The sequence below is a fragment of the Solanum lycopersicum genome, chromosome 10, assembly GCF_036512215.1.
Source record: "Solanum lycopersicum chromosome 10, SLM_r2.1".
In the NCBI taxonomy this organism is placed as follows: Eukaryota; Viridiplantae; Streptophyta; class Magnoliopsida; order Solanales; family Solanaceae; genus Solanum; species Solanum lycopersicum.
In genome coordinates, this window is record NC_090809.1 from 33,306,266 (window position 1) to 33,327,991 (window position 21,726).

Below are 21,726 nucleotides of genomic sequence, written 5' to 3' on the forward strand. Positions count from 1 at the left end.
TCAAGACCTAACATGATTTGGTTGGTTTATTAGATATCTTAAGACAATCGGGTAGCTTTAAGATTGTTAAGTGGTTAAACCTTTTATAGTTTGGTTAAGTATAACATTGATGGGACCTACCTCAGCTGCATTTTGTATTAGAGATTCAAATGGAAATTTTATGTATTTCATATGAGTTAAAATTAAGGACAACATTAATCTGATTGTTGAGGCAAAGAAGATTAGAGAGGGTCTGATTTTTTTTTAAGTAAAATGGAATTAGGAATGTAATTAGAGAGTTTGGTTCATTAACTCAAAAGCCAATACTTAATGGAGTTTGGGAAATCCTTTGTCTATTTCAATGGAGATTAGGTATTTCAAGTCTCTCATGAGGTACATAATAGTAAGGGTACAACACGGAAATACCCTTGTTGATTTCTTTGTTAACCTTGTGTTTTCTTTTGCAAGTGATTATTTATTTGATCATTTATGATAAATTCCTAGTGCTGGAAGTGTAAAAACTATGATTGAAGAGATGAAAAACACACCTAAAATGGTGGAATATGCATAAACTCCATTGATGAAGTCAAAGGTAAATTGAGCGAGAAAAACTTTTCTGATTGAATTGATAGAAGAATGAAGAAGATGCAGATTACAATTAACAATAGTTCATTTATAAAACTAATTAATTAAGCTAACCGACTAACAACTAACTAACTGTAATCCTAACTAATTCAAAGCTGACGTGTACAATAAATATCTCAACACCCCCCCCCCCCCAAGTTGGAGGTGGAATTAGCACAGCCAACTTGTCTAAAACTGCAGAGTGTTTGACTCCAGCGAGTGCCTTGGTGAGAATGTCTGCTAGCTGATCTCCAGTGCCAATATGATGTAGGGAAATTAAACCTTCTTGAATCTTGGCTCGGACAAAATGGCAATCAATTTTAATGTGTTTAGTTCTTTCGTGAAAAACAGGATTCATAGCAATTTGCAAGGCTGACTGACTATCACAGTATGCAGGAAAGGAGTCAGTGTATGGTACAGTAAGCTCTTTAAACAATCTGCTCAACCAGACTAGTTCTCCAACGACCTTTCTAATGGACCTGTACTCAGCTTCAGCAGAGGAAAGTGACATGGTTTCTTGTTTCTTAAATTTACAACTTATAGGACTTGATCCCAATAGCACAATATAACCTGTAACAGACTTTCTTGAATCAGGACATGCAGCCCAGTCAGAGTCGCAAAAAGCTTGAATTATGTAGTCATTAGTAGAAAACATAAGAAGACCTAGTGTTGGATCCTTCTTAAGATGCCTGAGCATGTGATATTCTGCCTGCAAGTGGGATTCTCTAGGGTCGTTCATAAACTGACTAAGATGTTGTACTCCATATGCAATGTCTAGTCTAGTATTAGTGAGGAAGTTTAACTTTCCAACCAGTTTTCTGTTAGAACTAGGATCTGATATAGGCTTACCCTCATTAGCTCTTAATTTAACTATTGTATCAAGAGGAGAAGTGACACTTGAGTATTGTGAGCAATGGTAGTCTTTAAGAAGATCAAGAACAAACTTCCTTTGTGATATGAGTACCCCAACTTTAGTATAAAGAATTTCTAGCCCCAAGAAATAATGCAGTTTCCCTAGATCTTTGATTTTAAACTGATTATGGAGGAAGCTTTTCAATCAATCAATTTTCACAGAATCAGTTCCAGTAAGAAGAATGTCATCTACATACACAGCGATGAACACAATGGAAGAACCTTGTTTTCTGTAAAACAGATAATAATCATTGAGAGAATGAGTGTACCCTCTGGATTTTAAAGCATATAAAATTTTGGCATACCATTGCCTACTTTCTTGTTTAAGCCCATATAGAGATTTGTTGAGTTTGCATACCAAACCCTTACTGTGTATCTTTAGTCCTTGTGGAATGTCCATGTAAACCTCTTCATGCAACTCACCATGAAGAAAAGCATTATTAACATCTAACTGATACATGTTCCAGTGTTTCTTTACAATAGTAGCAATCAGTGCCCTCACAATTGTCATTTTAATAACAAGAGAAAAAGTTTATGTATAGTATATTCCATAATGTTGTGTGTAGCCCTTCACAACTAGTCTGGATTTATACATTTCTATACTTCCATATGCTCTATCTTGATCTTGTACACCCACTTACACCCAATAGCCTTTTTACCAACATGGATAGGCACAAGATCCCAAGTATTTTTATCATACAAAGCAGTTAACTCTTGTGTCATAGCTTCTTGCCATGCAGGGTCCATAGCTTCCTCATCATGATGATGGTTCACAATCATGTGACACACTCAACAAAAGAGATTTACTGTCAGGATACAAGGTTTCATAAGCAATATGATGGTGATGAGAAAACGAGGCATGTAAGGATGTTGAAGCTTGAGTAGGTTGGTGACTAGTGCAAACATAATCTTGGAGGTAAGTTGGGGCTTTGTGAGTTTTAGTGGATTTTCTGGTAGGTGGAATTATCTTAGATGGAGTAGATAATAAATTTGGTGATGAAGGTGAACATGTAGAGGATGTATGTTCAGAATCACATTCCATTATCAAAAATAAGAGGAGCAGCATAATCAGAATGAGTATCAGGAAAAGAAGAATGCATAGACTCATAATCAGTGTCTAAGATTTGACTAGAAATAGAAGAATTCATAAAAAACCTAGAAGTAGTTGAAAAAGGAAAGATTGTTTCATGAAACACAACATCTCTAGAGATATGAATTTTCTTGTTGATTAGATTGAGGACCTTGTAACCTTTGATACTAAAAGGATATCCTATGAATACATGTGGTGTTGCTCTTGGCTGAAACTTGGTTCTGTGATGTTTAGGGGTAGTGGGATAACATAAGCATCCAAAACTCTTCATGTGAGAGTATTGAGGTTCTTGGTTGTACAGTATGGTAAATGGACATTTCTTTTGGAGTAGAGTAGTTAGAAGTCTGTTGGTTATGTATGTAGCTGTGAGTATACACTCACCCCAATATTTGGTTGGTAACTTCGATTGAAATAAGAGTGCTCTAGCTGTTTCTAAAAGGTATTTATGCTTTCTTTCAACCACACCATTTTGTTGTGGTGTGTAAGGGCATGATTTTTGGTGAAGTATTCCCTTGGACTGAAAATACATGATGGATTCTTGGTTTAGAAATTCAAGACCATTGTCTGATCTTATGGTTTGAATTGTTGTATGGAACTAGTTTTCAACCATATTGACAAAAGACTTTAAGATGTGCAATGCGTTGCTTTTACAACTCAATAAATGTGTCCAACTGCATCTACTAAAGTCATCAACTAGGGTAATGAAATTTGAGATTGTCATAAGTAGGTACATGATAAGGTCCCCACAGATCAACATGAAGTAATTCAAACAGTTTAGATGTAGTGTGAGTTTTGGGTGGAAAGGGTAACCTGGTCTGTCTAGCCATAGGACATATGTTGCAAATGAAATGCTTCTTAGGGGGAAATTTCACAGGGATTGATGAGATGCCTTTTATTTTTAAAAATGGAACATGGCCTAGTTTGTAATGCCATAATAGATCATTGTAATTTGTATGATGTAAATGAAACATAGAATCAGAAACAACATTGTGTGCATTACTTGGAATGGTGTTTAGATACATTTGAAACAGAATGAAAACATGGACTTATTACATTGGAAAAATAACCAGAATTATTATGTGAAGTGAAATGCAAACATGAAAAACACATTGACAATGAGAGACTATTTTATTGTTATGAAAAGAAGGGCATTAAACTGTAATTGATTATTGGGGAATGGAAGAACTCTTTAGCAGACAATCTGAACAAAGGAAATATAATCCATCTTGTGCTCTACCAATCTCCAGAGGCCTCTTTAGTGAAGGGCCCTGCAAGATACAAGACGACTCAGAAAAAGAAGCAATACATTTGAGATATGATGTTAGAGAACTGATAGAGAATAGATTATATTTGAAGGAAGTAAATGAATAGAACTTTGTACAATGTGATCCTATCAGTAAGCCTTACATCTCAAATTTCAGTAACTTTAACATTGTATCCATTTGGCAATTTTACGAGGAGAGGGAATGGTAGTGTGGTGATGTTAAAAAAATTGTTTCTAGTGAAGGTCATATGGTGTGTAGCTCCTGAGTCAAGTATCCATAAATCATTCCTTGATTTTAGACAACCACGTGAAAGTATATTAAAATCAGTAGATGAGTGACAAGCTACAATACCTGCAAAGTTTGCAGCTCCACATGTTATCTTCTCATCAGTGTTTCTATCTCCTGTTTTCCCCAACTGTAAATGTTGCAATAGGCTAATAAGCTGACCACATTGTTCACTAGTGAGACTGGCATATGGAGATTCATCAGTTCCTATGTTAGGATCATCAGCAAAAACATTAGCTTCTACTCCTTTACCCTTAGTAAATCTGTGGTTTTGATTGTTGATTGATTCCCTTTGATTTTGAGTATTGGTGTATCTGTTCTGATTGAAAAACTATCCAGTAACATTGGTGTTCTGGTTGGGATAGCCATGTTATTTGCAACATTTATCAATAATGTGCCCTGATTTCCTGCAATAACTACAAAAAGGCCTAGATCTATTTTTTGCAGATTGATTATTAGATGAGTAATTTGTTCCGAATGGTCTTCCAGTCAAAGAATTTGATGAGCTAGCATTCATAAAAGAACTTGATGATCTAGCATTCACAGAAGAGTTCATTGAACTTCCTTCAGCGGATATCTGACTTTGGGGCTTGAATTCTCGTTGTTTCTCTTCTTGAACTAACAAGGCAAAAGACTGAGCCATAGATGGTGAAGGATTCATCATTAGTATACTACCTCTAATGACTGTGTAGACTTCATTCAGCCCCATTAAGAATTGAATTAACCTTCTGTCCTGTTCTGCCTTATGCAAAGTGTCTTTTCCCCCACAATTACATACACAACTGCAATGATTTTTAATGTTCAAATTACTCAACTCCTCCCAGAGTATCTTCATTTTAGTGTAACACACAGTAACATCAAGTATACCTTGATTGAGATCATTGATCTCCTTTCGAATCTGAAAAAGCTTAGCCCCATTCGTTTGATCATAACGATCCTCCAACTCCTTCCACAACTCTGCAGCATCACAAACATATTCTACACTGTCTGCAATATCCTTGCTAAGATAATTAAGAATCCATGATGTGACCATATTGTCACATCTTTTCCATTGACGATACTAAGGGGAATCAAGGGCAGGTTGTTGGAGTTCACCAATAATAAAACCTAATTTGTTTTTCACAGATAAGGATCTCATTACACTTCGTCTCCATGATCTATAGTCAATTCCATCAAAGTTCGCAGTAACTAAAACTAGATTTGGATTATCAGACGCATGGATATAAAGTGGATTACTTACATCAATTTTGTTTCCCCCTGCTATAGTAGAACTTTGGCCAGTGATCTCAACCATGATGAACTTTGTTTGCTTGAAAACGATGATAAACAATCAAAGAATCAGAAAGAAGAGAAGGTCGAAACTGCTAAAAAAATCGATGAAAACTGATGAAAAACTGGAAATTGCCGACGAAAGCCTACACCGGTTCTGATACCATGTAAAAACTTGATTGAAGAGATGAAAAACACACCTAAAATGGTGGAATATGCATAAAATCCATTGATGAAGTCAAAGGTAAATTGAGAGAGAAACTTCTCTGATTGAATTGATAGAAGAATGAAGAAGATGCAGATTACAATTAACTAGAGTTTATTTATACAACTAATTAGTTAAGCTAACAGACTAACAACTAACTAACTGTAATCCCAACTAATTGAAAGATGAAATGTACAATAAATATCTCAACAGGAAGGAAGTTGTTACATTAAGACAAAATGGACACTTCAAATCTAAGTAGAGTCATGATCTTGGCTTCAGATATATTGGTTTAACTTGTTAATAATTGGATACAAGCTAACTTGTGTGTCTACAAATAGCATTAAAAAATACATTAAACAGAGATATCTTCAGTTTTAAGTTTGAAGTATTTTTAATTGATTTGAATATCTGCACATGTGAGAGTTCATGTGTTCCTCCGATGTTAAGTCAAGATCAGTAGAATGACGTTTATCGCCATTGTTGACCTATTTGGCCTAGGGAATTATCTAACCCACAAAATAGATGTTTGAATAAGAAATCATCTCTATATCAATTATTCCCTTCGTCTCATTTATGTGATACCATTTCTTTTTTGGTCAGTCCCGAAAAGAGTATCACATTTGCTTATATGGTAAGTATTTAAATGTACAATTCTTCTTTTACTTTTGTTGGTCAAATTTAATTTTAAATATAGTACTCTAATACATTTATGAGGAGAGAGAAAAATGTGAGTTAACTTTTTTGATGTACAATTTGATAAATATTTCAAATTCTTCCTTATTTCTTAAACTCCGTATTTGATCAAATATCGACACATACAATGGGACGAAGGTAATTTTTTTTACTTTAAACAGTGAAATTGATGGTGATATCAATTTCGATGGAATTCAACCCATCGTTCCTAAGAATAAAGGGGAGGATTTATATATATGAGAAAATCATTAAGTCATTCGAAATAAGATATTTATTTATTTGTTAGGCTTGGTAAGCTTAAGGTATGTATTAAATCTACGACTTTGAGCAAGAAAGTAACTTGAATCTATCATTTGAGCTCAAAATTTACACTTAAGATCTACAAGATGTAAAAGGATGAGTTGAAATTAATCCACAAAAATCATTATTCAAAAGGAGTATATTCTTATATAAAAGTTGTTTTGTGTACGAAGAGGACAAATTGACCAAACGAGAATCGATGAACTTCCAGACATCTCTAATAGCTTTTGATGTTATGTAGTCCTTTTTTCTCATTTCCTATTTTCTTTTTTACTTTCCTCTTCTTTTTTTTGGACAACGCCACTTTTGGGCCTTATCCATATAATAGAAAAATATAATATAGGAGTAATATTACACATATATAGAAGTAAACTTTATAGTAAAGTAAAAACCTCAAAACACAAAAAACTACTCACTTCAAAACTACTTTTACATAATATACTAAATAGATATAGGCCCTATCTTGCTGTGACTTGCCTTGGAGGTAGTCCTTCCTCAGAAACATTAGTAAATAGATCAATACTTTTAGACAATGCATACACAATTTCAATCATCCTGGGCCTTTTTGATGGATCTTTATTCAAACATGAAATAGCCACAGACATCACATTCACAATACTCTCCATTATTAATTCTTCCCTTAAAAGACTTTCATCGATCCATTCTTGCAATTTCCTTACCTTCCTCTCTTCACTTCCTTCCGAAAAATCGCCAATGTTAGCCCACAAGACTTTTCCTTCATCATCTATAGCTTCCTTCCCTGACACTAGCTCGAGCAACACAACTCCGAATGAGAAAACATCCATCTTAGTGGATACAATCCCATCGGTTAGGTACTCAGGGGCGATATACCCCTGAGTACCTACAATGTGCATTGTTATAGCATTGCACCCTGATTTAGCTAGACCAAAATTGGCAGCTTTGGGCTCTCATGTTGGAGTCTAAGAGAATGTTGCTAGTTTTAATGTCTTTGTGGACAACTCTTGGCCTTGTATGTTCATGAATGTCAATTCTTAGTCTTGTTTTCCAACTCAACTTTTCAGGTTTTTCACCATGAATCCATGAATGTAGTGAACCATTTTCAACATACTCACACACAAAGAAGCAATTTGCTTCTTTAGGGTCTATGCAAAAACCTTCTAGCTTCACCAAATTCCCATGGTTCACCGACACAAAACAAAACAAAAAAAGGAGGAAATTATTAAGTAGTCATACAATACAACAATAACATATTCAGTGTCATGCACAAAGTATGGTCTGAAGATGGTAGAGTCAGGGGTGGACCTACCCTGCACAAAGTAAAGATGGTAGAGTCAGGGATCAACCCACCCTTGGTCGAGGAAAATTACATTGTATATAGAGGTTAAATTTTAGTGTATATATATATATATAAGTATTGATATCTTTTGACACAAGTGGAAAGTTTAATCTTGTCACGACCCAAAACGGGTCGTGAATGGCACCCACACTTACCTCCTTAGGTGGGCGAACCAACACATCTAAACCCCAACATATACCAATAGTTCAACTATAAATAATATAAATAATGCGGAAGCTCCAAAAGATACTAAGCAACCAATTTAAATAAGTTTCTAAAGTTTAATACTTATCATCCCAAAATCTGATAGTCATCACATCAAGGACATCTAATCTCCAATACTAAGTCTAAGAATATCGAATACACTAAAATAAAGAATAAAATGGTATGTGTCCGAAAGTATAGGACATCATGTCGTGACCGAGAGAATCCAACACGAGCTTGAATGGATAGCTCACCCTGTAACTTGATATGTGGGAGGCTGGCTAGAGCTGAGGGAAATCAGAAGTCATAGATACACTCGCTGCATTTCATAAGAGGAAAACAAAGAAGAAAACAAGTAGGAATCAGTACGAGGCAACATGTACTGAGTAAGTATCATTGGTCAACCCAAAATAGTAACTAATATACAAAGAATAAAAGTATGAACTCAACTATAGCACTTAACATGTGATAAGCAACAAACAACATGAACAAGTGTCAATAACAATAATAAGCACGTATTAAGTCAATGGTATCAAGATCACACATGAGGACTCATGCCTCCAAACCAAACCATTTTGGGAGTTGAGTTCTTTGAGATTGAAAATCTTCCATTAATTCAACATATATTTCCTTTAATATTATCGTGTCGGAACGTGACACTCCGATCCAAAAATACCGTGTTGGAACGTGACACTCCGATCCAAGAATACCATGTCGGAACGTGACACTCCGATTCAAGAATACCGTATCAGAACGTGACACTCCGATCCAAAAATACCGTGTCGGAACGTGACACTCCGATCCAAGAATACCGTGTCGAAACGTGACACTCCGATCCAAGAATACCGTGTTAGAAAGTGACACTCTGATCCAAGAATACCGTGTCGGAACATGACACTCCGATCCAATTATACTATTAATTTATCCTTTATTATCACCGCTTTCAATTCATTGTTATATTATTTTCATCAAGCCTTCTTTATTCAAGGCATCACTTTGATAGATAGGATTAGAGAATATAAATTCTACGGTCTCAGGATTTCAGACCAATCACAAACCACACAACCAAATCACACAATCACACAGTCAAGTACATAGAGAACTTCACAATATCATTCAAGGCATATCAATCACTATTAAGAGTTTACTATCAAATAGCATAAACCATAACCTACCTCCACCGAAGAATCGAAGTCAAGCAACTACTTCTCCAATGACACTCCGATTATCTGTGTCTAGCCTATACCCATCAATTCACCTAATTCTATAATCAATCTCTTAAAGTTTAAGCCTAATGGTAAGTCTTAATTCCTCCTATTAGCATAACTTTAGTGGAATTTAAATAACTCGATAAACCTAATATTTAATTACCTAAGTCAATATTTTAAAACTTGGCTCATAACAAGATAAATATGGAAAGAATTGTAATTTAAGGTTACGTCTATGTCCAGTAACCTCTACCAGGGAAAATCAAAACAACATGTTACATAATTTATAACACCCATATGCAAAAATTCTCAATTTTATCATAGAAATATCAAAGTTTATTATCCCACCTTACTCTCTTATTGGTTATATATTTGGTCTCAATTTTATAATCAATAATTACATAAGAATTTAAAACCTTCCTACTATTAATTGTTTGTTATTCTTCAATAGACCATTAGGCCATCATTATATGCAATTCAAAACAAAGGCATTTGTCATTCAATATAACAACTTGAATCGCAAAGAACGTGATAATACATAACATACGAAATTTATTTTAAAATAGTAAACACATGACGGTAACAATTTAATCCTCCATGAACTAATTAAATTTTCTATATATAACTTTCACTTGCCACTCATCCACCAACTTTAAGTCAATTCTACCAAACATTACACTAAGACATATATTAAAATGTACGCCCGATCCCTCTTCACAATAACATAGTTCTAATTTATATATATATATGCACACACCTTTTCCTTCCAATCAAGAACATAACAATAGTAATAATAATAATACTCACAAGCAGTTTCTGTACAATCCAATACGACTCCACTAATTTTTCTAGCGTTTATTGAATATCCCTCTTTTCTAATTCAAATATTATACTAAAAATAATTAACACAATCATGCTAATACATTCAAAATCCAACTCTAAATTTGATTACCTGATGAAACAACCGCTTTATGACTGCTGCAGGTATGATTTCTCTTGGCTAAACCCTTATTTCCCCTCTACAGAATATTTCCTCCTAAATATTATATAACTAATTATAAGAGTGGTGAAAGTGACCCCCTATTAATTATAATATTATTTCTTAACCATTAACTAAATAAATTAGTAAAATTATCCCATTAATTTCATAATTATAATTATGAATAGTCCAAAACACTCATTTAAATCTATCAGAAAGTATTTTCTAACATAAAAATTTCTAGTGCCCAAACCGACTACGCGGGTTGTTAAGGGGTTGCAAAAGTTCCTAAACCATTGACACCACTTTATGAGAATTTTGTATCAGTCTCTAAATAAAATATACACAAATCTTATTACTATCTTTGAGGTAGAATAACAATTTTCAATAGAATAGTACATATCACATTGTTAAAAAAAAGTTATTGATTTATCAATCAATATCTAATATTGTAACGATGCCCTAATTATAGTAACGGCTGCAAAATAGGACCTGATGCGTTTTCTTCATTTAATAGGATAACTAATAATTCTAGTCAAAATAGTACAGCCAAAATGAGGTCAAAGACAATAAATTTCATTCAGGAAGAAAATTTATTTTGAAGTTTGTCTTAATATAATAAATTATTAGTAAAAGATGCTCTTTTCTATGACAAAAAAGAAAAAAGAAAAAAAATTGTTTTTAGATATCATGTTAATTTTTAATATTTCAATTATTATCACGATAATAATATATCTCGTGAGAATCATATAAATAAAAATATAAAAAATAATATATACAAATTTTATTTCTAATATACGCTCGACTTTAAAAGCAGATACAAAAGGATTTCCTTAGTAAATAATTGAGAAACAAAAAGAGGAGTACTTTTAATGAAAAGATAGACATCAAAGGACAAATAAATTGAGTATAAAATGATGTAGATTAGCTTAAATTATAAAGAATACGACAGGTCACTAGACCAAATAATTTAAACTGTTTAATATTTTATTAAAATTAAGTACTTAATCTGATCCATTGGAGGAAAAACAACTCTGCAGTGGAATTTAACATTACTAAAATAACAATTGAGAAAATGACAAAAATAGCCTCTAAGGAGGGAGAATATTGTTCACCTTGAACTGAATTTATTTATCAAAAGTTGACACTTTTAATCTTCTCAAATACTCAATAATTTATGTTTATAAAATTTGATAAAATAATTAATATTTTAATCATAAAAACTAAAAAGATCTTATCAATATCTAAAATATGCTGCAGAAAACATCACATATAGACAACTTCATACCTAAAAAAGAACAGCACCACTAAATTATAGAAACAAATCAAAACTAATCAAGCTACAAAAATAGTGCCTCTCTAACATATAAATTCAATAAATATCATATGAAAAATTAAAGATATTACTTTTTAACAAACTTAAAAGATGGAGACTATCAAATATAGTACATACTTAAAAACTATTATAAATCAACCCTCCACATATATGTACACCATGTTTTCTTTTTCTTTTTTACTTCTTGTTTATTATTCATTACTGGTCTTAGGAAACGTGCGTTGCACGTTTATCCTTTATTGTTAAATTTCTATATAATAAAAAATTATGTTATAAAATAGGAAATTCTGAAATTAGCAATAGTAATTTTACCATTTATATTTTGTTCACTAAATAATAAAAAAATATATTATGAATACTTTAGCATTTTTTTGTTGTCCTTCATTTGAAGTTTCTCATTCTCTTTTCTTCTCATATTGAATCATGAATATAACATAAATCTTTGTAAATTGATTCTTAAAGCATATTGAAATTTTAATTCTGAAAGTGTTCTTAGAATAGTGGAGAAAATCTTCATATTCAACTTTCAATTTTAAAAAATTATGATTATGAGTAATAATTAATATTTAATAATCACGTAGAAGAATAACACATTCTCTTAAATAAAATAATATTTCCAAGGCAAAAGTAGACATTCTAAGTTGGACAATTACTACTTAACTATTTATGGGTCCAACCAATAATCTGGAAATCGGAGTTCACAATTTTTCAGCCATAATAAAATTTCACATCAACAATAAATAGCTTCTCATCACAGTAAATAGAAGTATGATGCAAACAATATATAAGTTCGAAAAGACATCATCAATTTGATACATATGCAAATGATATAAACACTAATTGATATGTTACGAAATACACTTGCAGTCACCATCATAATTATTATGTTAATTATTTTAATTATTCCATCACATATGCATCTTCTTTTTAACCTTAGAGAAATATTAACATATGATTTATGAAGAGAAAAGAATAATACTCTCTTTTTTCATAAAATTTCTCTTTGAATAATTAATATAAATGGAGCAACACAAACTTTTCAAAATGACTTGTTCTAGATATATGATCAATTTGAAGAATGAAAGTTTTCACAAATAAATAATAAACAAATAAGATCAATAGATTATACAATATAAACGAAAAATCAAATAAAAAAATATTTAAAAAAATCATATGTGAATTTTTTAATTTAGTTATTCCTCTCACTACTAATAAATAATAATCTCAAAAATATATTTAAGCTAAAGTAAAACACTCTATAGATAGTCACAAATAAAAATTAACTGATTAATTTTTCATTATGAATTTCATCAATGATTAAGAAATATAGGAGAACATGAATTGTATATCACTAATTTTTATATAGGACACAACATATTCCACTAGAAAACAAAATTATAAGAAAGTATATCGATCAAAATATTAAAAAAGGATGCACAAAATACTTAAGCTTGACAAGAATGAGTGGATAAAAACAAAAGGAAATTATTGCAATACAATATAATGAGCAAGATTAATTTTTTGCTTGATAATCTCTCATCCTCCTCTTATCACTTACATAAAGACTGCTAGGTATTTTATAGCAGTAGGTAGGATGACTTTTGAGTAGATAAAATTAATTTGCATTAAATTAGTTCGATGATTTTAGTCCATATCAAATTTATGTAAAGGAAAAACACTTCAAATACTCTTGATTTTTACAACAAAAGAGAAATTAATTATTAATGTGAATTTGATTCATGGATTGATTTAAATAAGTTATTTATTAAATATTTAATTATATTTTATATTATTTGTTTGAATTAATTTACTAAAAGGACAAAATGGTAATTCAACTTTGAGCTTTAAATCTTCCACTTATAATAATATATCATATAGCCGTTTATTTACCTTTTTAATAAATCGACATATTTTACCCATTTTTAAATTAAAAAATAAAATAAATTTTTAAAAAAATATTTTTTTAACCTTGGGTAATTGTTTTTTCTATTTTTTTTACTTATTTTATTTACTCTTTATTTTCTTTGTCTTTCCTATTGATTTGATTTCGAACACTTATATTTAAGATAAGCTAATTTCAAGTGCATATCAAAATAATTGAAGAAAATCAAATAAAATATTAAAAAATATTAAAATTAAAAGACACTTTTTAATTGTTTTTAAAAAATTACACATAATTTTTTGAAAACAATTAAAATTTAAAAGATAAGAAATTGATGAAATAAAAAATAAAAAGTTTAAAGTGAGAAAGAAATTAAAATAATTAGATATCTATAAATTTTAATCTATTTATCATTTATACTACCTTAAATGCATAAACTCTCAAAATTGAATTTTGAATCTATTTAAAAAATATTTTAATTATTTTATTTATTTATTTAATCAATTTACTTTTATTAAAAGAAACTATCTTTTCACATTAAAGGTGTCACGACCCAAATCGAGTCGTGAGTGACACCCACACTTAACCTCCTAGGTGGGTGAATCAATAATTCAATCCCCAACTTATATTTATAATTCAGCTTACAAAATACTAACCATAATGCGGAAGTTTAAATTTTAATAGTGTAAGAAACACAAATTTTATTATAGTCTACTATATGTCATACCCCAGAATCTGAAAGTAATCACATCAAGGAATTCTAATCTTCAAATACTAAGTCTAAGAGTATTAATGATATCAAAATAAATGAATAAAATAGTTTATGTCCGAAACTAAGGACACCATATCATGACCAAGATAATTCAACACGAGGTTAAATGAATATCTCACTCTTGAACCTGATATGTTGGGACTGGCGAGAGCTGAGGGCGAGTCAAAGTCGTTGGTACACTCGTTGAACTCCATAAAAGGAAAAGAAAGAAAAACACAAGTAGGGCTCAGTCAGGGGCAACATGTACTGAGTAGATATCATCGACCAACTCAAAAATAGTAACTAATATACAATGAATAATAGTATAAACTCAACTATAGCGCTTAACAAGTGATAAGCAACAAAAACATGAACCAGTGTCAACAACACTAAAGTAAGTACGTAATAAGTCAAAAGTATCAAGATCACACTTGAAGACTCATGCCTCCAAAACCAAACCATTTTGGTAATCGAGTTCTTTGAGATTGAGTAATGTTTTCCTTTAATATTACTGTGTCGTTACGTGACACTTCGTCCAATTATATCGTGTCGGAACGTGACACTCCGATCCAAAAATATCGTGTCGGAACGTGACATTTTGATCCAAGAATATCGTGTCGGAACGTGACACTCTAATCCAATTATACCGTGTCAAAACGTGATACTTCGATCCAAGAGTACCTTGTCGGAACGTGACTTTCCAATTCAATAATACCATTAATTTATCATTTATTATCACGACTTTTCAATTCATTAATAACATTTCATCAAGCCTTCTTTATTCAAGGCGTCATTTCTATAGAAAAGGTTCAAGATTATATATTTCACGGTTTCCGAATTTTAGACTAATCACAAACTACGCAACCAAGCTACACAATCACACAAATAATGTACATAGAGAACTATTCAATGCATATTTATCTCTATTAAGAGTCTATCTATCAAATAGAATAAATCATAATCTACCTCCACCGGAGAACCGAATTCAAACAAACTACTTCTTCAATGCTTTTCCTTTCCCCGACGCCTTCGAAACTTTTCAATCTATCACATATGTATTATTTGTAAGTTAACGAGTCTATATACACTCATATTATTCTATGTCTAGCCTGAACATAACCTAATTCTATTATTAATTCACTAAAGTTCAAACCTAGGGTAAGTCTTTATTTATCTAATTAACATAACTTTAATTTAATGTGATTCACATATTATAATACACATAATATTTAATTAACTATGCCAATATATTAAAAGATAATTTTTAATAGGATAATTAAATAATTTAAAAGTTGAAACTCACTGTCTTGCATTTCCAATTAGTCACTGCAAAACTAAATTTGATGCACTACCTATACTCATATACCAAAATGACCACAATTATGCCAAAAGAATGCAATTTAGGCACACACTATTATAGTTTAATAATTTTCAACGAAAAGCTATTCGATCATCACTTGAAAATCAACGGTCCAATCAAATTGAAACCCAGTTCTTTCACAATCTAAAATATTGTAATACTATTTAAATATGATATAAATCAATACATGGATTCGGCGTGGTGAGTGATTACGTGAAGCCGCCTTTCAATTTTTCCTGTACCATCTTGCGACTCACAATTAATTTTAATTTATTTTTTTAATCATCAACTAAATAAATTATTAAAATCATCTCACTAATTTCATAATTATAATTAAAATAGTCCACAACACTCATTAAGAATCTATCAGAAAGTATTTTATGAAATAAAAAGCTCTAATTCTCAAAACGATCAAATGGGTCGTTCCATTAGATATCAATTTACACATTGTTTGTCCTTGAACGATCAAGAAGGAGATGGTGAGAAAGGATACAAGAATCGATAAAAATATGTGAATATCTTTTGTGCATATCATGCTCAACCTCCCAATGTCTTACCTCAAATGCATCAAATCAACCAATGAGAGAGCTATATCTCATTTCATACAATGAGTCAAATGGGGTCATCTCAATACTCTAATGATAACTTTTTGTGGTATTGTAAACTCAATTAACAACAAAACTATTTCCAGTGGACTTTTCAACTGACCGATTCTTCCACTAGAACTTAACACAACCATCGGGACAAATATCTTCTACCATAACCATGATAAAATCTTGAATCAATATTGACTACAATCAAGAGTCAACCTAAACCAGCCCCACACACTCATACTACACAAACCATCAAAGATCTTATTAAGACTTTCTTCTCATAACATAATCTTTCACGAGCTTAAGTTATAAAAAAAATCATCTTTGACATCAGATAGTCATCAATATAGAATCAAACTTGTTTGACCTAAAGAGAGAAAGAATTAAGTAATCATCCATCGAGTGATACGCCTAAGCATATAGAAATGCTTATATTAGTAGTTGTGACCGTTATTAATCCTTAAGAATGACATAACTAGATATTACAGTCCCCACATTCAACAACATATAGCCAAAACATTAATATTAATGATGAGATAACTCTTAAGTCTATTGAACATCGGTAATATTTGTGGTAGCTCCCCTACAAATTCTCATAAGCAAAGGTGTGTGTGTGTCGAATCACTAGTATACTTAAACTATTCCAAATAGCTCAAATTTCTTTTTTGCATAACTAAAATGATTAAATCTGCCTAAACATCCTATCCTATTAAGAGTACCATCGCAGGATCGGTACACCCAATTCACCACTAGGGAGTAACTCAGAAAAGTAAAAATATGTGTGAGCATAACTAGTGAATCATACTCCATTACTGGAACGAAATAAGTGGTCATATAAAATGTACGGAACCAAATCAAAATAATATAAGATACTCCTTCCATAATACCCATATCAACATTTTCATTCATCTGATTCTATCTCTTCAACTTTTTTGGTTACCCACAATCACCAATTTAGTCCCTACAATAATTGCACACATACTTGATTTATCGAACTCCACATCCACTGAAGTCAACACTCTTAATACTAACAATACATCATAACCGCACTAATCATATCAAAGTATTCTTCTCAAATAAATGTTCAAACTATGGTTATCTCTCTTGATTTAAGCATTTCATGACAAATACGAGTCCTAAACAAGGTTGATAGCAGTAATTTCAAATTTGATAGTACCTTTCCATCGATATAAAGCTATTAGATCACACCCAAAGAGAACTCCGCATCACTTCCACACACCATAGTTTAGCTACCATTTTAAACCATCACATATCTCATGCCATCACTTAGGGAAATTCTTGATCACCCAAATTATTCTGAATACTATAAGCTCATTACTTCTATTCACCATCCAATGTTTATATAACACATCATAACATTTTATATAATCCTATCAATAGAGTGGTAATAATTCAACTCTAAATTCTTAATTAACCCTGTAGAATTATATCTCACCTTGTACATCATTCTTAAATCATCTATCATTATCGAAGCAATCTATAACCACTTGAAACACTAATTTTTCATACCTCGTTATTTGTCACTCAAATCATTACTCAATCTTTATAAAAATCGATGATAAACTCCTACTAAGTTTGTACCGAACCAATTCACATCTCACAATCATATCTAAATTCATTGGAAAAACTAATACAACCTTTAACTACACTCCATGAGTTTATACGAGAGGTCTTATTTCTTCATATTTCTCGAACTTTCCATGATACAAAATTTTGAATATCTTGAACTCTTCAATACACCGAATTCTTGTTCCTCTTACTGCTCTCTTACCAATCTTATCCTCTGGCTAAAAACCCTTGACATTATATACCACTACGAATATATACTTACTACTAAAATTTGAATTGTGAATTCAATTGTGCAACATAATTCCCTTATCTATCAACATTAGCTTATACTTTGAAGATTTTTGTGACTTCGTGTATAATAACTTATCATTGATCGCCTCTCTATCGATCTTACTATATCTTTCGCTAAAAATTCAACCTTACTCATTACCAAATTCAAAATCATAAAGAAATTTTTTTTTATCATCACACTTGAGTTGAACCACTGTACATTTCTTTGTCAAGTTTTATCCCCTGGTTTTTAATCACTTTGATTAACATGTGACATTACTACAAGAATAAGATCAAAACAGATGAAATTACACATCTCCGAACCTAATTCTCATTTCCATTAAAGATACCCTTTAAGTCCTTGCAACCGGAGAAAATATGCTTACTGTCTCCTCTTTTTAAAGGCTACATTTATTTCATTAATTTTATTTCATTTTCATTATGACTCTAACTCTATTAAATTCTATCTGAGCAGTGCCCCAACATCTCTCAAAATTTTTTATACAACCACCTTACTCACTAAATAATAGAAAGTCGCAACATTAGATAATCACAACTCATTATTACCCTATCAAATTTATTTAACCAATAATTCGTATTCTATAGTTGCATCTCAATTACAATCAAGCCCTATTATCATCATGCTCAGTAAAACCTTGTCATTACTACGAAGTCAAACTTTTTATCAACATGAAACGTTAATCTAGTTATACAATTAGATCCAAAGGACTAACCCAAATTTTATACTCACTAACTAAAATCTTCAATTACCTTCAATTAAGTATACTTATTGTGTTTCTTTATCCATAAGTTTGTCATTCTGGTATCAATCCACTCATTTGGAGCATAAGATAAAATCACTTTCCCTAAAACCCTCAAGATAGACTTCATTACCTAATGCATTTATACCGTACCAAGATTCACCACTAAAAATTGCCTTAAAATAATGTCGAAGCCAAGCATCTATAGTAAAAAGCTATTTGGTTTCTCAAATATGTATACAACATCGAATCTCATTATCTAAACATGTCATGCCACTAATAACTCCTTAAGTAGTTAGTATTCACACTTGACTATCGATGTATTCATTTTCACATAACACTACTACCGTCAAAGGCCATTAAATTCATCACTAGAACACATCATACTTATTGAGAAGATCGTATCCAAATAGCCCACATATTTCTACCCATTGAATGACTGTAAAATATTATCAAATTTGTTCTCCCTCTAACCTAAGTAATTTGATTTACTTCTTACATCAAGTCAATTACAAAAGCAATGCACTTCATAACTCTAACCAAGTAAGCATTGATCACCCTCACTGATATATAATCAGTCCTTGGAATCGTCGTAAAGGCTCTAACCTCAATTGACACAACCTAATTTCATCATTCCTAAACAACCTATATGTGTTATGAAAACTCTACCAACTGTATTTTCTAAAGTAATGATGTTCATTTTCTAGATGTCCTTTACGAAACTTCTTGCATGTTGTCACATATCTAGATAAAGTACAAAATTTGACTCTCCGTTTCTCTATATTCACGAAACTATCTCTCCTCGTATTGCTCAAAGTTTGGGTATATAATTGTTTGAAGAAGCTAGAACATGCTACCTTAAGCCATAGGTAGTGCATTTACTAATCGACACTTAACATGAGACTACCACCACATTTTGTATCTCTTCGAGACTAGTATGTCACAAACTCAACACTAAGTCCCTCCATTATATTCATTTTATAAAGCAAGTAAAAACAATCAACAATGAAAGTATAAGCATCTTCATAATCAATACCCACGAAGAATGAGGATTTCAACTTTATGAAGTTGATAAAAAATTATATTGGTCACTAGTCATTACAAACCATGTAATAATCGAGAAAATATACTTATTTCCAAGGATACATTTTGTTTTCTTTGTGGTGTTGTTACTTCAACTTCTAGTACTTCAGTACTAACCAATGAAATTGAGTGAAGAAGTTCAGGTACCAATTTGTATCACCTAGATATCCATTGGACTCAAGTAGTACCACGAAAGAAAGAAGGAATGAAGTTTCCCTAAAGTCTTATAGTCTCTCGAAGAAAAGTAAAGACTTTCCCATACCGTTTGGCAAGACTCTACTAGACTTGTCCTTGTGTAATAAGATCACTGAACTAAACTCTTTGATATCAAGTTTATCACGACCCAAATCAAGTCGTGAGTGGCATCCATACTTAACCTCCTAGGTAGGTGAACCAATAATTCAATCCCCAACTTACATAGGAACCACTTAACCTGCATACATGAAATATGCAGAGGACCTTACCACATTAGTAAACTCATAATTAGACCATCATTTACCATTAGTGTATCCTAATCTCCCACTAATATTAACAATTGAAGACATTGGTTACGAGACCAGTGGCACACTTGCAGCGATAGAAACCCACTTCAGTATTACCAAAGACATCACATGCATTAACCTCTCACTTTCTTTAGAAATCCTAGGTCGCGCCATCATTAATTAGTAATCATCCGGTTGCAGAATTTGTCCCCTAATCCATTCTCTATCAACTATATAATATATATATATATCCTTCATCCCACATTCTTTTACAACTGTACAACCACCATACAAGTTACTAATTATTCTTATTCAATGTTACAAAATCACTATACTTATTAAACATTTCAGCAGCTAATCATGTACAAAAAAACATACCCGCAAAAAAAAGTGCACGATCGCGCTTTGATGTCGCCATTTCCTCGCCTCAAACCCTTACTCTTTCTACAAATCACCTATCAACCTAACTGTATACCTTAAAGTTATAAAGGGGTAAAAGTGACCCACTATTAAATTTAATTTTATATCTTTTAACCACCAACTAAATAGATTCATTAAAATTACCTCACTAATTTCATAATTATAATTACAAATAGTCCAAAACACTCATTTAGAATCTATCAAAAAGTATTTCATGTAATAAAAATCTCTAGTTCTCAAAACTATCAAATGGGTCGTTACAAACGGGTTGTGACTTTTCTGATGAGTCATGACTTTTCTGATGGGTTGTGACATTTTAGATGAGTTGTGACTTTTCGAAGGACTATGATATCTGTTTCAAAAGGTTATGACTTTTTCAAAGAGTTGTGTCTTTTCCAATGAGATGTTAGTTTTCCGACGAGCATGCAATTTTTTGATAAGCAATGACTCGAAATAATTAAAGGGTTGTGACTTTTCATATGAATCATGACTTTTATGAAAGGTTGTGACTTCTTTTATGGTTGTTAAATTTTAAATGAGTTCTGACTTTTTCGAAGGGCTGTGATTTATTTAAAGGGTTGTTACTTTTCCAAAGAGTTTTGACTTTTTCATGGAGTACTGACTTTTCAAAGGATTGTAACTTTTCTTATAAGCCACAATTAGCACCTTTTCATAATACTATTTATTAGTTATACATAGAGGGTTTTCCTCTCCCTTTCAAACTACAGGTTTTTTTTATGTATTCTATTCTTCTTCTTCTTCTTAAAAAATCTTAAGTGTAATTTGCAACAGTAGATTATGTGTGAAATTTAGTGAAATTTGAGGTATCACATATGAAAGAGTTGATGACCAAATTGTAATAAA

At 31.6% G+C, this 21,726-nt stretch overlaps 1 protein-coding gene, 1 long non-coding RNA gene and 1 pseudogene across 2 annotated transcripts; all 3 read right to left on the reverse strand.

The window, feature by feature from the left end:
• Window positions 1-3,838: 3,838 nt before the first annotated feature.
• On the reverse strand, window positions 3,839-5,188 carry LOC101261970 (uncharacterized). The gene is made up of 3 exons (XM_004248907.1): window positions 4,554-5,188; window positions 4,222-4,469; window positions 3,839-3,873 (listed from the first exon to the last, which is right to left on the reverse strand). The coding sequence occupies exons 1-3, from the start codon at window positions 5,186-5,188 to the stop codon at window positions 3,839-3,841; spliced, it is 918 nt and encodes a 305-aa protein (XP_004248955.1).
• Window positions 5,189-7,000: 1,812 nt separating this feature from the next.
• LOC109121309 (protein LYK5-like) lies at window positions 7,001-7,822 on the reverse strand (annotated as a pseudogene).
• Window positions 7,823-8,190: 368 nt separating this feature from the next.
• LOC138339136 (uncharacterized) lies at window positions 8,191-20,916 on the reverse strand. The gene is made up of 2 exons (XR_011212175.1): window positions 20,821-20,916; window positions 8,191-8,466 (listed from the first exon to the last, which is right to left on the reverse strand). It is a non-coding gene; the product is annotated as an uncharacterized lncRNA (long non-coding RNA).
• Between the last annotated feature and the right edge of the window lie 810 nt (window positions 20,917-21,726).

Excerpts from the sequence above, each read along its gene's own strand:
- LOC101261970 (XM_004248907.1), bottom strand. The coding sequence starts at position 5,188 with ATGGTCACATCATGGATTCTTAATTATCTTAGCAAGGATATTGCAGAC. Across the intron at positions 4,470-4,553 it reads AGTTATTGCAGGAAATCAGG|ATACACCAATACTCAAAATC; the intron begins GCACATTATTGA and ends CAATCAGAACAG. Across the intron at positions 3,874-4,221 it reads TGGAGCTGCAAACTTTGCAG|GGCCCTTCACTAAAGAGGCC; the intron begins GTATTGTAGCTT and ends TGTATCTTGCAG.